At 43.6% G+C, this 24,155-nt stretch overlaps 1 protein-coding gene across 1 annotated transcript in view; it reads left to right on the top strand.

The window, feature by feature from the left end:
* The first annotated feature begins 566 nt into the window (after positions 1 to 566).
* The window catches only part of alk (ALK receptor tyrosine kinase), a 630,515-nt gene continuing 606,926 nt past the window's right edge, over positions 567 to 24,155 (top strand). Inside the window, exon 1 of the mRNA XM_020053911.3 lies at positions 567 to 1,762. Within this exon, the coding sequence (XP_019909470.3) occupies positions 1,015 to 1,762 (748 nt within the window). The 5' untranslated portion in view covers positions 567 to 1,014. The remainder of the gene's footprint in view (positions 1,763 to 24,155) is intronic.

The following is a 24,155-nucleotide window of genomic DNA, read 5'->3' as shown; positions in this document are numbered from 1 at the left end:
AATTTCAATGAGATTCAGGCGCGGTAACGGACGCTGACACACACAGACACATAAGCACACACACACACTGAAGAAGAGAAGGTGCATCGTCTGCCTCTTGTCCATTTTAACTGGAGAACGTTCCTACCGAGTCTACAGCTCTCTGGCAGGCATGTGCCTCATATTTACTATTCGATGATAATGGGCTTTGAAATGACGGCCACAATATGTATAACTGAGTTTTCAGTAGGAATTTGGGAAGAACAGGTGACTCCTACAGAAAAGCGCGGCAAAAATCCTTGGAAAACTACGTCTCGGAAATGAGTTAATCTAATTGTGAAGATGATTCATCCAACTTATTTGGCTGCACAGGTGATTTAATTTCGGAGAGACTAGGTCCCAACACGAGAATATACTCACATTCGGGAGGAATACAATTAAACTTAATTAGGATCTAAAGTGCCACTTTAAGCTTTACGTCTCCAAACTCAGGTGCTGAACTTAGTAGAGGTGACGCATTTGGGCTATTTGGGTACAATTTTTTCGCTGTCGGTCAAAAACAGGGTTTTCTTGAACTCTGACATGGTCTGTAAAGATTTATGAGAAGCGATACCGCATCTTTCGCTGACAAAAGGACTACTTGTAGGCTACCACAAGGACTGTGCCACGAAACACACAAGGAGCCTTTGACAGCCACTGAAGCGGACTCGAGTGGCATATCAAGCAGCGTCCTGGAGATAGCGAGTCGTTGGGGCTATATACCCGTATTAAAAGACATCCTTTTGATTATTGTACGAAGAATGGGATTACTTATTTTGTTTTTAAAGAAGAAGGAGTAGTCTAACCACAGTCACCTCGATCACCAAACAAATGTGTAACGAATGCGCCCTTCTTGTGCCGCGGGTGCGCACAAGTCAGAACTACAGAGCCCGCAAGATCATCGATTCGCGCTTTGATTTTGTGTTGTGTCCGTAATAAAGGAGAGAAGGGAACGAAGGTAAAAGCGCATCAAAAGGAACATTTCCAATTCCAAGCATGACGACCAGGATATTATACTTAGTTTGGTCTGCGGCATTTCTCGCCGAGCTGCAGTGTGCCTCGCAAAGGACCACCGCAGGTCTTGCCTTCCCCAGCGCGGGGCTCGGCAACAGTAGTAGTGGTGATGCAAACAGCAAAAAAGACTCTAATCAGACATACAACTCTCGACTGAAAAGAAAAAATTTGGCCGTGGATTTTGCGGTGCCCTCTCTGCTGCGCTACTACATGGCGGAGTTGATAAAACGCCCACTTAACGGAGATTGTCTGACTTCTAACGGCTGCTATACTGTGCGCGCTAACTTAAGGATGCACTGCATTCCCCTGCAAAAAATCGTGGCTACTTTTCTTGACCCACAGTTGGCGACAATCGATAGCATGGCAGCGGATAATTCATCAACCAGTGCTGGTGGACAGCTCCCCTACCGCTACAAGCGACCGCTATCCAAAGTTCTGGATTTGGGGCTGACGAAAGCCAGTCGTAAATCGAATCAAGTCGTGGTGGAAATTGGGGAGGACATGGTTAAAACAGGATGCGGTGGACTGGCAGTTTACGAGGAAGACCCGGTGTTTTTCATGGAAATGGACCTAACAAGTATTTTGGAATGGTGGTTGGGCGCGGAAGGAGGTCGCCTAAGAGTCCGGCTCATGCCCGAAAAGAAAGCACAGGTTCCCGGGAGAGAGGACAAGTACACCGCAGCAATACGAGCTGCAGACCCACGCCTCTTTCTTCATATAGCCTCTCGAGGTAAGGTGTAAGATCGATCCATTCTCCTCCTACTCCTCCTCCACCTCCTCGTTTCTCGCTCTCTCACTCGCTCAGTGGTTTTCTTTCTTTCTTTCTCTCTCTCTCTCTCTCTCTCTCTCACACACACACACACTCACACTCACACACACACACGTCCCCATTATTATAATACAATGCCAGCATGTAGGTGTACCATATCAATGAACTGTATAAATGATTAACTGCAACCACAATGGCGGTACTGTTTGGAATCAGTAAGTAAGGCCCATACACTGTGTACCATTTAACTTCTAGAAAGACTTGTCACAATGTGCTGGCCATTCTGGTTCCCATACATCGCTGCTGGTTTCTTTGCACTCTCTGGAAACGGAAGGATAAACGTTTAATTGTGATGTTGGATTTTATAAGCTGTTTGATACATTTCATGGGTTTGGAAATATTCCTACTCAATATTTCAGATAGCAGAAGTATACATGACTGAGGTTATAGTTTTGGGGCACTTGTAGGAGCAAGTTGCATTTGTTTTTATTCTACAGTAGGCGTTTCTGAATAATTTACTTTGGATTTCTCTTGTGGGATTATGAGTTTATTGGAGTTTACGAAAAGACATCACTGACAGAAAAGGCTTATTTTGCGGTAAGACCTACTTTGAGGGAAGTGGGGGTCTTATATTCATTTTGAGTTCCTATAGGTATTAAACATGTTGTCTAGTTTTCATTAAAGTTTCCAAGTTGGAATTGAACATAACTTTAAACGTATGCATACCTTCCAAGCATCCTCATTGATAGCCCATATATTACAATAGGGCCACACTTGAAGGTATTCCATTATTTGCTGTAATAACCCTTTGACAAAAGCAACAAATCACTGTTAAGTTCTATAAATGTCTCTTGTCTTTCTGAACCTTCCAAAAAGCCACTTAAATTCCACAAAATATCCAACATACAACTCAGCGTACTGACAGGTCAAGCTTAAAAAAGAATAAAAGCCTAGATTTTGATCAAGCATAAATGAACCTATTATCTCAGCAAATGCTTAGTGCTCAATACACGAGGGTGCTTCCCCATTTCGTCAGGCACTGTAATTAGCATAATTGCCTATTCACTTTGATGAGGGAAGCAGGCATATAGAAATGCAACCAAACCTGTCAGATAAGCAAACTGGGAGGTTGGCTCAGTCTTAGACTGATAGCACTCTGTCCCTGTTTCGGTTCTTTCTATGCATTCTTAGCCCAGATGATTGTCAGAGACCTCAATTTCATTCATCAGGACTTGAACCATCCAATTCCAAACCTTCATACTCAGATCAAAAGACTATTGATCAGATACTGGGACACTTTTATCCCCCCCGGGAGAGACAAGATAATTGCCTCATACAAACATCCACAAAAGCACAATATGTGCATATAATATATCAGAGATGGCTGAAGCTTTAGTGTCATGCAGGCCTCCTGTAGGTAAACAGCTGAGGCCATGAAAGAGAGAAAAAAGTAACTGGGTAATCTGAAAACATTAAGCTGAGAGTTATAAGAAGAAATTGAAACTGTCACTTATTTTGCCCTGGTAGGAGGAGCCTTTTTTATGACTCAAGTCCTTACAATATACCATGCATTTAGACATGTGGCCTGGCACTAACAACCATTCGAATTTAGCCTTTTATGGGAGTGCCTACCAAAGTATTTGTCATCTTTTGACTATAGCCAATCAACACATTGCAAGGCATGGCTTCAAAAAGAGCCTGTTGTTATGTAAACAAACTCTTGACCATTCCTCCTGTCTAGTCTGAGACTGTAAAAAAAATACAAAATAGCCAACATAGTGCAACATTGTGCAATTTAAACACTAACCTTAACCTTACTTAATAGTAATTGCAACATTTCAAATCCAAAGTACTGGATTACAGAGTCAAACCCACAAAACGTGTCTCTCCTCAAATAATTTTCTGCCATAGTGTTCTAGAGGGATGTACAGGGCATTGATCTTAAGAAAGCTAGATGTGACAACCACCTGTCACAGTTGTAGCAAGTACATTTTCCCTAAATCAGAGATTTTACTCTTTTCACCTTCATTCAATCTATGGCATGATCGGTACAGTTGGCACAAAGGTTTAGAGAACCGTGCATTTTTCAAACTAGTGGCTGCCCTACTATGTCTCAAAGCCTTATTTCTCAGATCGAGATGATGTATAAAAAACTGGGCTATGGGGCAGTTAATGTGCATTGATAACTGAAATGGATCTGATAACAAGTAAAGTACTCCATCCAATCAACCAATCAGCATCCAGGATCCAAAGATTTTATGAAGGTCAGTATTCTTTATTTTATGCAATATTTATTATTTCTATTGTTCGATTGTTTTTAAAGAAAAGGAGCAGTGCTCATTCATTATTAGATTTTTTTTGGATCTTTCAGCCGATAATTACCTTCTTGCAAACAAGGACAAAGAGAATGGACAGGTAGCCTACATACGGTATGTAATTGTCTATTCTCTTTGCCATTGTTTGGATGAAAGCCACTGTAGGCCAAAATACCAACTATTTAACACTTTTTTAAATAAAACAATATGTTTTTAATGGAGAGCAAGCAATGTGATTTTATTTATTGTTTTTATTTTATTATCATAGTGTTCTGCATCTTCTAGGCATGGCTTGCCCCAAAAGGCTTGTAAGGCAATGCATCTTCTGTAGTAAACAAAATAATAATGTATTTCAGTCAACACATTCCTGAGAGACTTATTGAAGAAATTTGGTTTAACTGTCTTGCTCAGGGATAGAACAACACGTTTTTCACCTTGACATCCTTGGGATTTGATGTACTAACATTTTGACTGCTGGTTAGATACTCTGACTGCTAAGTTACCTGTGTGTATATATATATCATTGATGCTCGTGGGGAGCGAAGGATGGCCTGTGTGGTCCGATCCAACAGACGAGGTACTGTAGTTCAAATTGCTGAAAAAGTAAATGCTGGTACTGATAGAAAGATGTCAGAACACACAGTGCATCACATTTATTTTTTGCGTATGGGGCTGCGTAGCCACAGACCAGTCAGGGTGCCCATGCTGACCCCTGTCCACTGCCTTAAGGGCCTACGTTGTTTACGTGGAGAACACATGGCACCAGGATGCACTATGGGAAGGAGGCAAGCCGGAGGAGGTAGTGTGATGCTTTAGGCAATGTTCTGCTGGGAAATCTTGGGTCCTGCCATTCATGTGGAGGTTCCTTTGACATGTACCACCTACCTGAGCACTGTTGCAGATCATGTGGACCCTTTCATGGCAATGGTATTCCCTGATGGCACTGGCCTCTTTCAGCAGGATAATGCGCTCTGCCACAAAGCAAAAATGGTTCAGGAATGTTTTGAGGAACGCATCAATGTGTTCAAGGTGTTGACTTGGCCTGCAAATTCCCCAGGTCTCAATCCAATTGAGATCTGGGGAATGATCTGCTGTTAATGTCTTGATACAGATACCACAGCACACCTTCAGACGTCTAATGGAGTCCATGCCTCAACAGGTCAGGGCTATTTTTGTGGCGAAAAGGGGATCTACACAATATTAGGCATGTAGTCATTATGTTATGACTGATAGGTGAATATATAAACTGTATATATTTATTTACATATTTATACAGCTCCGGAAAAAAATGTCTGGTCAGTTTTCCTTCCTACCCTCACCTATGGTAATGAAAGCTTGGTCATGACCGAAAGAACAAGATCGCGAGTACAAGCGGCTGAAATGGGTTTTCTCAGAAGGGTGGCTGGCTTCTCCCTTAGGGATAGGGTGAGAAGCTCAGCCATCCGGGAGGAACTCAGAGTAGAGCCGCTGCTCCTTTGCATCGAAAGGAGCCAGCTGAGGTGGTTCGGGCATCTGGTAAGGATGCCCCCAGGACGTCTCCCTAGGGAGGTGTTCCAGGCACGTCCAGCTGGGAGGAGACCTCGGGGTAGGCCCAGGACTAGGTGGAGAGATTATATTTCGACACTGGCCTGGGAACACTTCGGGATCCCCCCAGTCAGAGCTGGCAAATGTGGCTCGGGAAAAGGACGTTTGGGGTCCCCTGCTGGAGCTGCTGCCCCCGCGACCCGATACCGAATAAGCGGATGAAGATGATGATGATTATGATGGAAAAAATTAAGAGACCACTCCTAGTTTTTCTTAAATCATCATCTCGACATGTATGGCAGCCCTTCCATTCCAGTGTCTGTTAAATTCCAACACAGGCATACCTCATTTTACTTAATGAGATACTGATTAGGTGATTACCTGAACCAAATCGAATTTAACGAGGAAAAGTATAAAAACCACTGCTGTGCTCATCACTATCCAGTAGGACCAGCTGTATGGCAAAAACAGTGCACGTATTTCCCAGTAAAGGTAATTTGAATTAAAAAAAAAATATTCAGCATGACAAAAGAGTTGGAAAGAAAAGCATTCAGTGAGGAAAAGAAGTGTTCAATTCTGGCTTTTCTGGCAGAGGGACACAGTGAGCATCAGGTTGATTCCATCCTGAACATTTCAAAGACGGTGGTTCATAAGAACAAGGTGAAGCAACAGACACTGGGGACAACAAAGCTACCGACTGGTAGAGGGCGAAAACGACTGTCCACTGAGATGACTGTCAACTCATTCGAATGTTACTGAACAACCATGGCGTGACATCAAGTGACCTACAAAAAGAATGGCAAACAGCAGTTGGGGTGAAGTGCACTGCGAGGACGGTTCGAAACAGGCCATGAGTAGCATAAAGTCACCCAACAGCAATGTGACAGAATGGTGGAGAGCATGCCATAACTCTTCCTAAGTTAAAACATTAGTATTTTGTTGTTGAATGAATTTGTTTTCTTATTTGAGGTCTGAGAAAAATGCATTTTTTTTTGTGGTTGTTTTGACCAGTTGTTATTTTCTAAAAATAAATACTCTAAATTACAAAATGTTTATTTGGAATTTGTGAGTATTGTTGTCAGTAGTTTATAGAATAAAACAAAAGTGTTCAAATTTACTCAAACACATACCTATGAATAGTAAAACCTGATAATTTTGCAGTGGTCTCTTAATTAATTCCAGAGCTTTATATATATATATATTTAAATATATATGCCTTTTGCAATGTTTCAGTTTTTCTAATGTTTACTTGTTTTGACTTTACATTAGTTATGCATGAACCTGGGAACAGCTCACCGGCATTTACTGAATATGCTAACATTTTGATGAGCCCAATAGGTCATGTTGAAGAGGACAGGCCATCCCTTCGCGTCTAATACTACTCTAGATTTGTTCCTAAGTTTTGACCCTTCTAGGTAGTTTTTTCTAGCTACTGTGCATCAATTCTTGTTATTGCTTGCTCTTTGGGTTTCCAGACTGGGTATCTGAAAGCACTTTGTGATTTTACATCTGCTGATGTAAAGCACTTTGTGCTCTACATTTTACATCTGCTGATGTAAAAAGGGCTTTATAAAATACATTTGTTTGATTGAAATGCAGCTTCTCAACAGTATTTAGCTCATCCTCAAGAGTGCCAACCATTTATGTTATGACTGTTTTCATACATGTTGATTGTATTTACTAGGGTCGGATGTGGGATCATTATTGCATCTTCCGATAACAAGTTCGTTTGTAACTAGGCCTGTTGGTGTCAGAAGTGGGATCATTATCTGAACCCAAGAGAGCATAAGGCAATGAGACCTGACCCCTACTTTGTTAACTCTGCAACATTCTAAAAACACCTCCTGGTGTCTCTATTCTTGACCTGTCACTGCCTGATTTGCACAAGATGCTACAGCCTGCCCACGTATTCACTCCCTAGAGAGGAGAGTCTGGCGAATTCAAGCATTATCCACCATCGAAGTGGTAATTGTGAGAAATAATTGGCATGGAATGAAAACGGGACTGCTGAGAGCACTTGGCTAGATGATGCACTCCTGAGGACTCTCTTAGTGTTGGATTCATTTGTTAAAGGGATAGTTCAAGACTTCAGCAGTTTTGGGAGTCAGATTTACTTCTGGATAAAAGGTTTATGTATGTACTTTTTATATTAAGGAAGTAAAAGGCTGTTTTGTGAGAGAATTCCAAGTAGAATTAGTGCAATGGCTAGTTCTCTAAAGGTACAGCATACTAGATGTTTCCAAATATTTGTAATCATTGTTCTCTTAGTTTGCATCAGCTTGATAAACATCCTATAACTTTCTTTATACTATACAGGTATATGAAATCAGTGTCTAAGTTAGTTTGACACCAGGAAAGTAGTAAAAGTGTCTCATTACCTAAATCTTATACTATCCCTTTTTTTTTAGATCTAACAGGACTGGGGCAACCACATAGAAATGATGCTATACTACAGTGAGAGAGTCCTTGTTTGTGCTATTAAGCCAAGTGCTCTTAGCAATCACTCCTATTTAAATCCAAGCTAATTATTTCACACATTTACCTCTTCGATGCTCGATTATGCTTGCTATAGCATTACCTGTATAACAAGGGATGTGAATGTGTGGGTGGAAGGAGACGGTCTGTACACAGATGGGTAAAAGGTTTCACAACATCCGGCCTTGCTCATTGTTTAAAGATGGCCTTGCCACTTACAGTCAGGTAGAAGGCTATAAAACCACAATGTGTCAAGGCAGAACCAGGCAAGCCATTCCCACAATGTGCCGGAAATGTTGAATTTATGGTGTTTACTAACCCAGCTAGGTGGAAGGCTACAGTGGCACAGGCCAGGTGACAAGGCAGACCAGTGTCACTGAGGAAAGGGGAAAGCCACTGTGCAATCAATAACACATTTGACATTTAAAGCTTGTATCAATCAGCTGTTAATGGAGAAATCGATCGGAAGTCAAAATGACACGGCAGTTCATTATTTATGTATTTCAAATAATCACTGGCACCTCAAGGAGTCACTCGATTGTATGCGACAACATCGCCCAGGCTTGACCCACTTGAGTCCCAAGGGTATTTGTTTGTTCCCTCAATGATCAATAAGATGTATTGAGCCAGATCAAGTCCGCTTCATTGTTGGCCATATTTGGTCTCCCATCCCGTTATAAAGTATCGAATAAATTAATTATGACGTCAAGACCATTCAAAATTGTAGCTGAATTAAATAAAGGCTTGTAATGAAACCAAGTACAATCATGCTACATTTCTGCCAGTCATTCTCACCAGTCCCTTTAGAGGTGTTGACATTTTGTGTGTGGGAGAAAATCAGTTCCGCATGACTGACATCCAATGAACTGTTGCCAAACTAATTCTGTTTGTGTAATTACAGTAATTTACAGTCACGTCTATTTACTCAGGTCCACACAAGCTTTTCTGCTCAAGGCCTACTTGTTCATTTATTCTGAGGAGGCCCTGTCTTCGACCATTTTCCATTAAAAAGGGCCCAGTATTAGGAAATAGGCGATTTCCAGTGGCAGCCCTCTGATAGGTCCAGATGGTCCATTAATGCATATTAATGAGAGACAATCTTTCTGAGGCGTGCACGTTCGGCCATGCAGCCTGTGCTATCACACCGCTTACTCATCCTTGTGACAAAAGAAGCAGGAGGAATGGCTAAATCATTGGGGCGTTCTATGGCGCACTCCAAAACATTAGAAACGCTTCTGTTTAATATCCATTATTGCTCATATTCATCTATGGCGTCTCCATGGAGATGGATGAGATTGCAAAAATATAACCCGCGAGGTGTATGCTCTAAATGTATGCACACTCAGGCTACTGTTGCTGATGCCACTCCTAGAGCAATCCTTGCATAAAATATTAGCGGAAAAAAGCTTGCCAATCGGTAAGGTATTGATAAACACCTTGACACGGTGCAGGCGCCTCGCACTTTTAATGATGTTAAATCACTGCTCTTGCGTTTAGTGCCACTGGACATTATTCTGTATGACGGCATCCTTTCGTTCAAGGTGACTTTGCTCTGGTTTACACTTTGTGCAGTTGGCTCGGTGTCCATTCCGTGACATTTTAGTTATTAGTGTCCCTTTTTTGTTGTTTGTTCTTTCGGAAAGACAACTTTTGAAAATGAATGGCATAGTAAGTGTGGAAGCTGGGACACTTTTTCTGTTGTTGCTTTAAGCTAGTTATGAGGCGAGAGGCACACATCAATTGCTTATTTATGCATCCACTCCTTTTTTTCCAGAGATGCTCCACTTTACGATGCTCTGGGAATAGGTTACATACAGCAGTGCTGGAGAGTGTTTCGGTGTAAGTTATGTGTATGAGTTTTTGTGTGCGCACGCTACATTGGAAAATTTGTGCACGTGTGTGTGTGTGTGTGTGTGTGTGTAATTTGAAATGCTATAACACAAGCACAAACCTGGTTCTTTGTACGTGTGTGAACAGGATATGTGAGTTACATTGGATATGTGCATTTTCGTTTGTGTTTGTGCATGCATGTGCAGATTTTAGAATGCCACAACACCAACATAGACCTTGTTTTCTTTTCTGTAATGGGCTTCAATGATGTCGTGGTGACAAATGTGTGACATTTTCTTCCGTTCAGTTGGAAGGGGCCTTAGAAAAATTGAGAATGCATTACTGTGATGTAAAACCGACCCAAAAGCCACCTTTTGAAAGCACAACAAGGCAGGAGTCTGTTTATTCCAAACTTGGTACTCTGCTGCGAATGAAACACGAGTTAAAAAATTCCATTCACTACGGATTTAATATGTAATGTCACGGTGGCGACTGTTATACGACTATTGCTGTGCCACCCTTCTTCTACATGGCCATACAAGCTATTATATATATGGATCATGTGTATGCATTCAGACATTGTCTTTAAATGTCCAAAGTTCGACTATTGTGAGACGAGTGGGCCTGGAATAACCAACACATTGTCCATCATCTGTCAACTGGATGACTCACATTTTCCTAGCTTTGCCACGATGCGGTACAGCTGGCACTTCACGTCTACGTGGATAAGGATGGACTCGGAACGTGGCACGGGCTTGCATTACCGTTGATGCCTATTGTGGCTTAACACAGGAAAATGCTTGGGTTCTTTAAAAGGGCAGTAGGACGTGAATAAACCTGAGCCGGGGCTGATTTCACGGCACGTGTGGTGTGAGTTTGTACGTGAGCGCCCTCGCAGTTCACACAATTAGTTTGTGTGCCGGTCACAGCTTGAACAATTAGTGAGCGCGGGGCAGCGGCAGGCCCAATTAACACCCCGCCATCAAGCCATGAACAAAGGAGAGCGGAGTGGAAGGAAGTAGCTGGCTGACAACGACGCTCCTCGTTTTAAATGCCATTCGCACGTCTTCCCTCGCGGCCCCAAGCGATGAATCACAGCAGCTGTGTCAACACATGGCACCCTATTCCCTGTATAGCGTGCTAGATTTGAGGCAGTGCCCTAGGGAGCACTTGTGAAAAGAAGTGCACTAAAAAGGGAATAGGTTGCCATTTGGGATGGGACTCTGAGAGCTTTTAGGCCTCATCCCAAACATTATGGTCCGTAATGGGATTGCGGAGGAGCGGGGAGTGGCTTGAGCCGTATTCTTGTCACTGGACAAAAAACCCACTTAACAGGATATTATCCGCCGTGAAAGGAAGGCGAAGTATCTGCACGGTGAAGATTCTGGAGCTTTTTGGAGGAGGCACAGTTTCTACAGTACTCGCTTTTTCTCCTTCGTTCCCCTTTTGTAGTCACACATGCCTAATTTTCAACTAACGGGGACGTAAGGGTCCACCTGTGGCTCCATTGGACTGTCTGGCCTGAGGAAGTGGGGACAAGTGTGGACGGGGGTGGTTAGGGCAGAGATTAGAGGTGCAGAAAAGGGTATGGTGAGTGGTGGCACTGGAGGGGCTGTTTGAGGCTTATCTGAACAGTGGGCACTAGAGAGCACACCCAAATGTGTTCAGTGGGGTGGAAAGGTTGAAAGGATTCAGGTGAAACCCTTCATTCTGGGTCACAGGGACTGAATACAGAGTGGCAAAGGCATGGCTGTTTTTGTGCTCACTGACGTTGCTCAGAAAGCCGGCTTATCTTCTCGGCATGCGCGGTGGAAAGTTTACTCAGTGTGGACAAGTTTGATGAAGTGAGAAACTTTCACTGTTGTTCTTTTTCCTGGATTTCAGTTGAGATGTGATGTTTCTAGAGTTTCCTATTCAATGCATTGAGCTCCACACTTGATAGCACAGAGTATTAGAAATATGCTTGCAAATAATTGAACACTGTCTAAATTAGATTTGGTGTTTGCATGTTGTGACGGATAAAGGAACATCAATCACAGCGTTTATTTGTTGTGCCATTTGTTATTTTGTTGCAACCCAATTTCGTTGTTGTCGAAAAATAGATTATCTAAAAAGGATAGCTATTTACTTTGCTGGCTGTTTACCGTCCTCTGATATTTGTGTCTCTGTGTTTGGCAACTCCTTGAACTGAAAAATAAATGGGAGCATTTCTGTACTTTTCTGTTGGCTTTGTCAGCGGCATCATATGAGGCTTTGTCACTGTTATAACCAATGTTTCTTTTCTTTTTCTGTGCATGCGCCTTTGACTAACTCTTGTTTTTCTGGGTAAGAGCACACTACTACAGCATAATGTGTCAACAGCAGAGTGCATGATATGTTGTTGAACATTAATAATCAACTAGCCAAGCCCCCTGCCTTTGGTGCAGAGGACACATTATCAAAGTCATCCTTCTAATTAGCCAAGTCACCTTCAGTCCAAATATTTGAACATCTTCAGTGCTAATTGACAGACAGGTTAGAATTTCAAGCAGTCATGTAGAACGTCCACTTGGGAGCAGTGCTGAGGCTGCTGCATGCCTTTACATTCATTTGACCTCACTGGGATAATAGAACACACAAGTTGGTGACCATATCAGCAGTTTGACGCGGAGGAATCGAAATATTTTTGCCACCAGTGCTGCTGGTCCACTACTGATGGTGACCTTGCTTGCTGACTTTTGTTCGCAAAATGGTGTCAGTCTGGACCCTGTTTCCCTCCTTCACTCCATTTCTCCCCAGCCATTCTTCCGACCTCGCCTGTCGTCGGTTTGGAGCTTTTAAAAAAAATGGGATGTTGAAAGAGGTAGTTGAGAACTAAATAAAGCCTAGAAAAGGAGGTCTGGAGCTGTGACAGGGCCAGGGAAATGATTTCACCCGGTGAACAGCAATGCCGTCAATATGGCGCTGCATCAACTCTTTTGCTTATCCGTAGTAGGAAAGTGCTGACCTCAGTGGCCGGAGAGATGTCTTCTCCTTGGTGTGATAGCTGTGATAGCGTCGTTTTGATTAAACTGAGGTGAAGTGGCCAGACAAAGCTCAGCCAATGTACCGCCATTGGCAGCAACTTTGCTTTATTGATTTTTAAAGCACTTCATGGCCTTGCACCTGAATATGTTTTTGACAAGATTTTATAGAAATGTGCCTGGTTGATCTTCTGGCTCTGGTCTTTTTGTTTACCCCAAGATCTGAACCAAAATGTTTGGTGAGGCTTCTTTTAGCCATTATGGTACTGTCTTTGGACCAGCCTGCCTGAACATCTGAGTAGCAGAAGCTAATGACACTGCTAAATTTGATCTTAAGAGACACCTTTTTAGACATTTTAGTTGGTGTTTTTACTACATCAATTTTATTTTACAATGAAATGCATCTGTTTTCATGTATTGTTATTGTTGCGCATCATTCTCTTAATTGTTTTAACATCTATTTTATATATACACACTATATTTAGGGGGCCAAGCAACGAAGTTGTTGGAACCCTTTTATGTTTGTACGTTTTATAATAATAATTGTTATTATTATTATTCTCCAGGGCCATTTTCAGAGGTCCATAGCTCGGTCCCCTCTGGTTCAAAACGCTCCAAACTTTGCCTGATTGTAGATGGCCAAGGTCCGAAGGACACAGTACCCATACTCCTCATGGTGGCGTTGTAGCACTCAGTTGAAAATGGAAAAAGTGAAGCTCAAATCTCACGAACCGAATGTCGTAGAGACATGCAACCAAGTTCCAGATATACCCCTTCTCATGCTAACCAAAAAAGTCTCTGGGGTCTTTCAAATTCGCCCCTTGGATTTTCCTTGTTAACGACATATACTTGTTAACGACATATACTCTGAGACCGCTGAACGGATTTGCATGCCATTTGGTGTGAAGGACCTTTGAACCATTATCTTTAAGTTATATAAGGAAAGTTGATATCTCAAATAGGATAGCCGAAATCAGCTAATGATTTTGAGCTGGGCGAGTCTATGACTTTAGACGTCCATTAAACCCAAATGGAACATCAAACAGCTACGAAACGAAACACTCATAAATGTGTCTGCTAGGAATGGACAGGAAAACTCCCATGGTCCTTCTATTTTGTGACCCCAGTTCGATTCCCTTCTCAGACATTCCAAATTCTGTATCTCATAAATGCTGTTCCACTCTGTGCTTTTCAGGCTTCACCCAACAATACATATCTGAAATACCATGATTTTCATTTATTTGCGAGAATATTTGTATTACGTTGTCACAAACAGGGTGGTGTAGTGCAGTGTTGCATGGACAAGGAACCAGGTGCAGGCAGGGGTAGTCGGTGTTGATACTTTAATTATAAGAAATAAACAAAACACCGAGCACAAAACACACAAAGCAAAGGGCTGACTAAAGCAGCAAAAACGACGATATGAAATGACACAAGTACTTACTATAACGGCAACACACACGACATCCAAACATGACAAGAACAATGAGCCACAATGTGGGGAGCAGAGGGGAAACATATATACACATACAAACGAGCTAGATTGGGACCTGGTGTGGAAGATTGGAAACATGTGACAGTCCGGGATGTGTTCGTGAGATATGGGAACTTGTGAAAACATGGCACGGTGGCGCTGCTGCTCACCGCACCATGACAGTACCCCCCCCCAAAGGCCCGGCCACCGGACGGGCCAAGACGAACCCCAGCCCAAGGGAGGGGGGGCGGGGCAGCACAGTACCCCCATCGGCACAAACCCGCCGAGGGGGCGGAACAGCCGCGACTAACCAGGGTCAGAGGCCGGGAGAGCCGACGGAGGGTCGGTGGCCGGCGGAGGGTCAGAGGCCGGGAGAGCCGACGGAGGGTCGGTGGCCGGCGGAGGGTCAGAGGCCGGGAGAGCCGACGGAGGGTCGGTGGCCGGCGGAGGGTCGGTAGCCGGGAGAGCCGACGGAGGGTCGGTGGCCGGCGGAGGGTCGGTAGCCGGCGGAGGGTCGGTAGCCGGCGGAGGGTCGGTAGCCGGCGGAGGGTCGGTAGCCGGCGGAGGGTCGGTAGCCGGCGGAGGGTCGGTAGCCGGCGGAGGGTCGGTAGCCGGAAGAGCCGACGGTGGGTCGGTAGCCGGAAGAGCCGACGGTGGGTCGGTAGCCGGAAGAGCCGACGGTGGGTCGGTAGCCGGAAGAGCCGACGGTGGGTCGGTAGCCGGAAGAGCCGACGGTGGGTCGGTAGCCGGAAGAGCCGACGGTGGGTCGGTAGCCGGAAGAGCCGACGGTGGGTCGGTAGCCGGAAGAGCCGACGGTGGGTCGGTAGCCGGAAGAGCCGAAGGAGGGTCGGTAGCCGGAAGAGCCGAAGGAGGGTCGGTAGCCGGAAGAGCCGAAGGAGGGTCGGTAGCCGGAAGAGCCGAAGGAGGGTCGGTAGCCGGAAGAGCCGAAGGAGGGTCGGTAGCCGGAAGAGCCGAAGGAGGGTCGGTAGCCGGAAGAGCCGAAGGAGGGTCGGTAGCCGGAAGAGCCGAAGGAGGGTCGGTAGCCGGAAGAGCCGAAGGAGGGTCGGTAGCCGGAAGAGCCGAAGGAGGCGCCGGGGCGGCCGGGACAGGAAGGGGCGCCGGGGCGGCCGGGACAGGAAGGGGCGCCGGGGCGGCCGGGACAGGAAGGGGCGCCGGGGCGGCCGGGACAGGAAGGGGCGCCGGGGCGGCCGGGACAGGAAGGGGCGCCGGGGCGGCCGGGACAGGAGAGGGCGGTGGCAGCCAAACCCCGGCAAGCTCAGGCGGTGCAGGCCACTCCTCCTCGGCCTCAGGCGGTGCAGGCCACTCCTCCTCGGCCTCAGGCGGTGCAGGCCACTCCTCCTCGGCCTCAGGCGGTGCAGGCCACTCCTCCTCGGCCTCAGGCGGTGCAGGCCACTCCTCCTCGGCCTCAGGCGGTGCAGGCCACTCCTCCTCGGCCTCAGGCGGTGCAGGCCACTCCTCCTCGGCCTCAGGCGGTGCAGGCCACTCCTCCTCGGCCTCAGGCGGTGCAGGCCACTCCTCCTCGGCCTCAGGCGGTGCAGGCTGCTGCCACTGGCAGGAAGGAGGCGCTGGCTGCTGCTCCAATGCAGCAGGGGGCGCTGACTGCCGCTGCTGGCTGGTAGGAGGCGCTGGCTGCTGCTCCAATGCAGCAGGGGGCGCTGACTGCCGCTGCTGGCAGGTAGGAGGCGCTGGGTGCTGCTCCAATGCAGCAGGGGGCAATCGGCGCCGTGGCGCAGGGACAGGGGCGGCGGAAGGCCGCGGAGCAGGAAGCGGTGTGCGCCTAATTGCCAGCCTACAGCCTGGCCAGCCTGCACGGGGTCGAGGAGGCCCCGGACATAGAGGGGGCGCCGTCGGGGCTTCCCTCGGGCACCCACTCAGCCCCCCCCTAAAATTTTCATGGGGGGACCTCGGGCTGAGCGTTGGGCGCCTTGCCCTCTTCAGTGCTTTCCCAGACGAAGGGAAGATGTCCCTCCGCAGACGGAATGGGTACCGGGCCAGCAGCTCCTTCGTGCTGGTGATGGCCCGTTGTCTGCACGCCTCCGCGAGTACACGCTCGACACGCTCCACCGTAAAGGGAGCTTCCCGCTCCATGTCTCGGTAGAGGAACGTGCCGAGCATGCATGAGAGGAGGCGGCAATTCCATAGGTGGTCCTCCTCCGTCATAGCCTGCGGGTTCCAGATTAGGTGGCTCATTCTGTCACAAACAGGGTGGTGTAGTGCAGTGTTGCATGGACAAGGAACCAGGTGCAGGCAGGGGTAGTCGGTGTTGATACTTTAATTATAAGAAATAAACAAAACACCGAGCACAAAACACACAAAGCAAAGGGCTGACTAAAGCAGCAAAAACGACGATATGAAATGACACAAGTACTTACTATAACGGCAACACACACGACATCCAAACATGACAAGAACAATGAGCCACAATGTGGGGAGCAGAGGGGAAACATATATACACATACAAACGAGCTAGATTGGGACCTGGTGTGGAAGATTGGAAACATGTGACAGTCCGGGATGTGTTCGTGAGATATGGGAACTTGTGAAAACATGGCACGGTGGCGCTGCTGCTCACCGCACCATGACATACGTGACCTATTTTATACTGTTATTGTTTTCCAAAGAAAGAAACCGGCAATGGAGTGATTGGAGTCATTGATTTCGTTATAAGTAGGATGTAAAGCTATTAGCTAGCCATCTATAATAATCATTGTACAACAGTACACTTTAGTTCCGTTACAAACGTTTTGTTGCCCACTTTATCTCAGCAAAATTGTAATGGCTGGGGTAAAATATACATTTGGAGAGGATTGAGAGCTGCCAGTACCACCAGTAGCCCCCTGTGGTGTAGTGGGGACATCCCTGTTCTTTAATATTCTGACCCTGGTTTGATTCCCCTTTGAGATGTTCCAAGTATTGTATTTCAGGAACGTATAGCCACTCTCTACTTTTCAGCCTTCACACAACAATATATATCCCCTCTGTAATACCATGATTCTCATATGTTTAGGAGAATTTCTGATTTCAAGGTCTTTTTGTTTTGTTTTAATTTCCTCTCCTTGGATTGGACATCCTGACTACTAGCGGCATTGCACATTTTTAAATACCAAAACATTTCTCTAGTGAGTGCATGCAGTAATATGCTTCCTGTGCCCCGCTTGGCCCCCTGAAACGATGCTCGCAGCTTTAATTTCTTTACTCTTAACATGATGTTGTACAGCAACTCTTTTTTTCTTCTTTTCATAAGCACTTAGAAATGCATTTTATGTGAGAAGTGTCCTTTATAAATTAAGTTTGATGTGATTTGTGGAACCTTAAGCTGGCTCACTTCCTGTTTTCTATCTGATACCAATTACATCACTGACAAGAGGGTTTAAAAGTTTTTTGTATGATTTATTAGACAAGAACATGGAGAAATATAGGATTGATTTTTTTACTGAAAGAGCAGTGGGCCAGATTAGAAACCTTTATTCAGCAGTACACATGCACAAAAGTTAGCAGCCTAGACCACCATTTCTAAGTACAAAAATTTCAACATGTGGTGTTCTTCTTATTTATACAAGTGGCTGTGTTTCAAACATCTCAGATTTGGAGCACTGATGTAAGATCAGTTTAGTTTTTAGATTCAGTTTAGTCGTTTAGATTAGTTTCTCCAGTCACAAGCTGATGGTGTGGTGTTGGGCTGGTGAGAGTTTAAGCCAAACTCTCTCCGTCTTCACTTTCCTGCTCAGGAGTCAGAGGTCCCCTGCAGTTACTGTAAATGACATATTTTCTGTATTTTGTAGATCTGTGGGCATTATTCCCAGCCCTGTGTATTCTTCTATGTGACATAATATCTGATCGTATAATGTCTGTTTTGTCATCCCTGTTAATCTTTGCTTGTTTCCTGTGAATGCGGCTTGTTTCTCAGGATTACAACTCATATATTTATGAGTAATTATATCAGTGCAGTTTCAACATGTAATTCACGTTCCTTGTTAACTAGCTGCAGATTTTATATGCCTAATTTACTGTTCATCTGTCAGGTCTTTTAGCCAAGGTGAGAATTTTTCCGTTTATCATTATAGCCATGTACAGGATCACTTGCCATAAAATATAGTTTCTATACTATTTGCCACGTATTCAGTGGATATAAAAAGTCTACACAGCCATGTTAAAATGCCAGGTTCTTGTGATGTTAAAGAATGAGACAAAAAGAGATCATTTTTTATATCCACTGTATGGTTACACCAGGCATGTTTTTTTTGTGATGTCACTTCTAATTCAGTAGTATTTTTTTGGTTGACTGTGTCAAAATACTATGGGACCTATGGCGCCCACTAAATGTTCAGCCTTTTTGTTTTCTAGTTCCGGCTCTTCTTCATGAATGACAGCTATTTTCCCCCATAGACCTAATGCAGGGCCCCACTGCTGTAAATATTACAACCAAAATTTGCATTATTCTTAGCATATTGTAGTGCTGCTTTTGTGTATTATTGCTGCTTATTTTTTACACTACCATTCACAATTAAAATATTATCAAGTTGGTCAGAAATACAGTGTAGATATTGTTAATGTTATAAATGACTATTGTAGCTGGAAAGGGCTGATTGTTAATGGAATATCTGCATAGGCGTACAGAGGCCCATTATCAGCAACCATCAGTCCTGTGTTCAAATGACACATTATTTTTACTAATCCAAGTTTATCATTTTAAAATAATAATTGATAATTAAAACCCTTTTTCAACTATGTTAGCTAAGTTTAAATCTGTTGTGTAGCACAGTTAAAATCTGTTGTGTAGCACAGTTGAAAAAAAAAACTGGCCTTCTTTAGATGAGTTGAGTATCTGGAGCATCAGCAAATGTGCGTTTGGTTACAGGCTCAAAATGGCCAAAAAGAAAGAACTTCCTTCTGAAACTCGTCAGTCTATTGCTGATCTGAGAAATGAAGGCTATTCCATGCGAGAAATTGCCAAGAAAGTTAAGATCTCGTACAACGCTGTGTACTGCACCTTTTAAAGGGCAGCGCAAACAGGCTCTAACCAGAATTGAAAGAGGAATGGGAGGCCCCAGTGCACAACTGAGGAAGAGAACAAATTCATAAGAGTGTCTAGTTTGAGAAACAGACACCTCACAGGCCCTCAACTGGCAGCTTCATTAAAGAGTACCTGAAAACACCAGTCTCAACGTCAACAGTGAAGAGCCTACTCTGGGATGCTGGCCCTCTAGGCAGAGTTGCAAAGAAAAAAACATCTCTGATTGGCCAATAAAAAGATTTAAATGGACAAAAGAACACAAACGATGAACAGAGGAAGATTGGAAAAACGTATTCTGGACTGTCAAATCAAAATTGGAGATGTTCGGATCACAAAGAAGAACATTTGTCAGACGCAGACCAAATTACAAGATGCTGGAGGAGTGCTTGATGCCATCTGCCAAGCATTGTGGAGGTAATGTGATTGGCCTGGGTGCATTGGTGGTGATAAAGTGGGAGATTTGTACAGGGTAAAAGGGATCTTAAAGAAGGAAACTCCATTTTGCAATGCCATGCCATACCCTCTGGACAGCGCTTGATTGGAGCCAATTTCCTCCTGCTACAGGATAATGACTCAAACACCGCTCCAAACTATGCAAGAAGTATTTAGGGAAGAAGCAGTCAGCTGGTATTCTGTCTATAATTAGGTTTCTTCCAAAATGTTGGCATTCTTAGGGAGTTTTTCCTAGCCACTGAAATTCAACACTACTGCAGTTTGCTCCTTGGGGTTTAAGGCCAGGTGTTTGTAAAACCACTTTGTGACATCTGCTAATATAAAAAGGGCTTTATAAATACATTTGATTGAAATTTGATAAAAAGGCATAAGTGTGGGAAATTCACCTTTAATTGCAATTTTCACCTGTGTGTGTCACCTTGTGTGTCTGTAACAAGGTCAAACATTCAAGGGTATGTAAACTTTTGACCAGGGCCTTTTTTTTTTTTTGTTATCATTATGATTTAAAATGGAGCCAAACAACTATGTGATAATAAATGGCTTCATATGATCACTATCCTTAAATAAAATGCAGTTTTTTGCATGTTCAGTCATATTTTCAAAATCAGTGCCAAAATGTCACAATTTCTGCAAATTTTACTGTATGAAGGTGTCACTTTTTGATGTGAATTACAGTAAAACCTTTTCCATGATATTCTAGTTTCTTGAGATGCGCCTGTAGGGCCTACAGTTGAACTCCCAGTGTTTTGCAAATTTTTTCCTGCACACAGCAGGTTTCAATCTAACATTCTATGCGCAATTACACTGTCCTATAGGGGATTCAGGCAGATTTTACCTTTGGAAAAGCACTTGAATGACTAGGGAGGACCACCATTATATGAAAGCTCAGAGGCCTTTCGTTATAGGAACGCATTCCAGTTGATTACCTTATGTTCATGGAATAATGAGAAGGTATGAATTTGAAGACTTTGTTTGGACCAGGCACGGACACACATTTGTCTTTCTATCCTTTTAGGGACCTGAGAGTCCATGTTACCTACGCCATGGCCCTTTATCTTTAACTTAAACCTAAACTTAATAACCTAACACTTAACATTAGTTCTATGTCCAATTATGTTTTTCCCTAAATGGAAATCATATTTTCCTTAGAGGCCACCAGAGGTGTTACTAGGATCACAATTCATTTGGGGCATAGCCCCCCAGGTGCAGAAAAAATTTGAATATAGCCTGCATGCTAGCTGCCTACACTCATACATTGTCAATCACACATCAACTCTTTCGCTGCACTTCTTATATTGCTATTAGAATAATGATGAAAAAATATGAACATATATCTGTAGCCGACAGAATCAGATGCCAACAATGACAATCCCTGTAACCGGTGTATTCTTTCTCTCAGCGGCCTCACACAAAATGCACATATGCCAAATAATGCTAAGTAGATCTGCTGCTTGAATGACAGACAGAGGACACAAAACATTTCTGTTTTTTTATCAATGTTATCATATTTTTTTAAGGCTTTAATGCATGATCGGAATTACAGATTAATAGATCTATCGTTTTAATATAACTATTAATACAGCTATTTTTAAATTGTCATTATTTTTGTAAAAAATAATAAATAAATAATTTGAGATCCAGGGCTATTTATTAAAGACTCGGGCTATAGCCCTGGATGCCCAGGCCTAACATCGCCCCTGGTTGTCACCAAAATACTTTATGGAGCTGATTTTGGATGTGGATCACACACACACACACATTGACTTAGTTCATCTAAATGGGGACACCAAAGTTATTGACCTTAAACCTTTCCCTAACACCTGATCTTAACCCTAACCCAAATTCTAACTCTTTTTTTTTATACCCTAAACCTTAAGGCAAACAAAAGGCATTTTATTTTCTAAATGGGCACAAAATGACCTAACCAGCTTTTGAGAACATTTTTGGGGCTGCAGTGTAGCCTAGTGTTTGAATGGACCATAGGGTAGCCTAGTGGTCAAGACCATTGGTCCTTTACATAAAAGTTGCTTGTTCTAATCCTCAAGCCATCAAGGAAAAATCCTGTCATTCTATCCATAAGCAGTAGAGTTAACTGTAAATACTCCCAGGTCGTTGTTCTAAATAGGAATCTGTTCTTGGCATACTTACCTGTAAAAATATATTAAATATATATTAAAAACACAAAGATCCATTAATATGAAGACTAACATTTACACTCCATAAAAAAAATCCTATCCTTGTCCTTACCCCTATATCTAAACCTATTCCTTAATCTAAAACCTACCCAAGTAATAAAGGATTCCTTGTGTAACCACAGTTTGGATAATTTCCCCCCCCCATTTATGTAGTAAAAGCTGTTCACACACACACAAACACATCCACAGTAGTACTGAACGAGGCATAAGTGACTGACAGGACCTGTGACTCTCATTATGCTATAAAATGACAGGAATATACAGGTAAATCTGTAGCACTGAAAGGCTTTCCTTTCAAAAAACAAAAAACGAATAGTGCTTAGCTGTGACTGCTATTGTACCATGTCTGTCTCTCTCAGCAAAACTAAATCATGTAATAGAACAGCCTGGGTCGCTGAGCCTCGGGAACTGATGGCTGGTTCTATGCAGCATGACGGCTCCTACATTGCCTGAGAGCAGGAACCCAACAGCCAAGGCACTGGCCCATTCTAAAGGGCCAGCATGGAGGAGTAGGCCGGGTAAAGCTAATGACTTTAGGGGATATGGGGTGAACATTTTCTAAAGAAAGAGAAATGTGACAGTTGTTTTGAACCAAAGCTTTTCTTTCGCTTTGGACTCCAGGGTGGCCTAAGCTGTGTGCTGATATGAAATAAAGTTTTAAATATGTTTATTCTTTGAAGCAAGAAAGTAGATTCGTACATCCATAATAATGCATGCTTCTTGTTTTAAAGAAGTGAGAGCGAAACCAAAGGTACTTACATTCAGTAGGAGACAAATTACAAAACAAAACCAAGTCTCACCAGTCTGACAATCCCTTTGAGCAAAGACCACCAAATGCCCATCTAAAACAGTGTGCCCCCACCCTCATCAGTTGACGGAGACAAGATCTGGAGTTGATTGAACAGGTATCGATGTATGACTAAGCAATGCTAAGCCAAGCCTTAAATCTGCTACTGGCATTTCAGAGCCCAGTTCTTTCTCCCGTTTAGCCTTCATAACATCTGTGTAAGGGAAAGATATAAGTTTGTTTGAGGTTAGGATAGTTCAACCATGAAAACCTAGAGGACTTAGGACAAATGCAAAGAGCTGTTTTCTTACATAGCCGCTTATTTGTACATATCGGTAGACTTTGTTTCTAGGAAGTTTAAATCGGACAGATCTGCTATGCTATGTATTGCATCCCCACTTCTCTGGATTAGAAAGGGTGAGGAAGGGGTTTCTCTCTATTGGGAGCAGGAATTACATTTGTGTTTTTTTTTAACCCTTTAGAACTCAAAGCGGCTGTCAACAAATCCTCTGTATAGTACAGTTGCATCTGCAAAATATATTTATTTCTTAACAAAAAGATTTGTGTCAACATCACAAAATGAAAATGCTAACAACCTGTAATCAACCGGAAAACTCATCACTCAAAATGACAGCATCAAAGCAGCAACAACTTTGGAAGGGATTGTTGGTTTGTTGGATGGGGATACAGAGTTGGAAATGTCCTTCCTCTCTGAAAGCATTAATGTAAGTCACATGAAAAACAGCAGATAAATGTTTTATGTTGTCAATGTCTGATTCTGTGAAACTTAGAATATCTTGTATTTAACGATCAAGTAACTCTGTCATGATCACTCTTGATTGATACAGGCAAGCACATCAGCTCTGGAGATTGAATGAATGCTAGCTAATTCCCAAGTGTTGCAGTCTTCATCTTTATTATGTCAGCTAACTAGTTGGATGTTTTGACTTGTTTCTACCAATGTAATTCACATGGAAACGGTCCCAGCTGTGTGAAATAGTTAGCTAACTAGCGTTATTATGTACACCCCTATCTGGGGATTATTAAAGATGTGTATGGCTGATAATAAAGACAGGGAGAGATAGTGTGTGTGTGGGATTCTGACCAAATCCGTAACCTATCCTGTTTTTTGGCTCCCTCTCTCCCCCCACCTCTTACTCTGATTCTATAAGTCATTGAAAACCAAGAAAGTAATGTGGAGAGTCATGGTTTAGAAATAGAAAGCAAGAAGGAAGAGGGGTCGGCAAAGATTAGAGGGACTGAG

Source organism: Esox lucius, chromosome 15 (genome assembly GCF_011004845.1).
Source record: "Esox lucius isolate fEsoLuc1 chromosome 15, fEsoLuc1.pri, whole genome shotgun sequence".
NCBI classification, from domain to species: Eukaryota; Metazoa; Chordata; class Actinopteri; order Esociformes; family Esocidae; genus Esox; species Esox lucius.
Note: the sequence above shows the minus strand (reverse complement) of the source record. Positions and strands in the feature narration are given on the sequence as shown.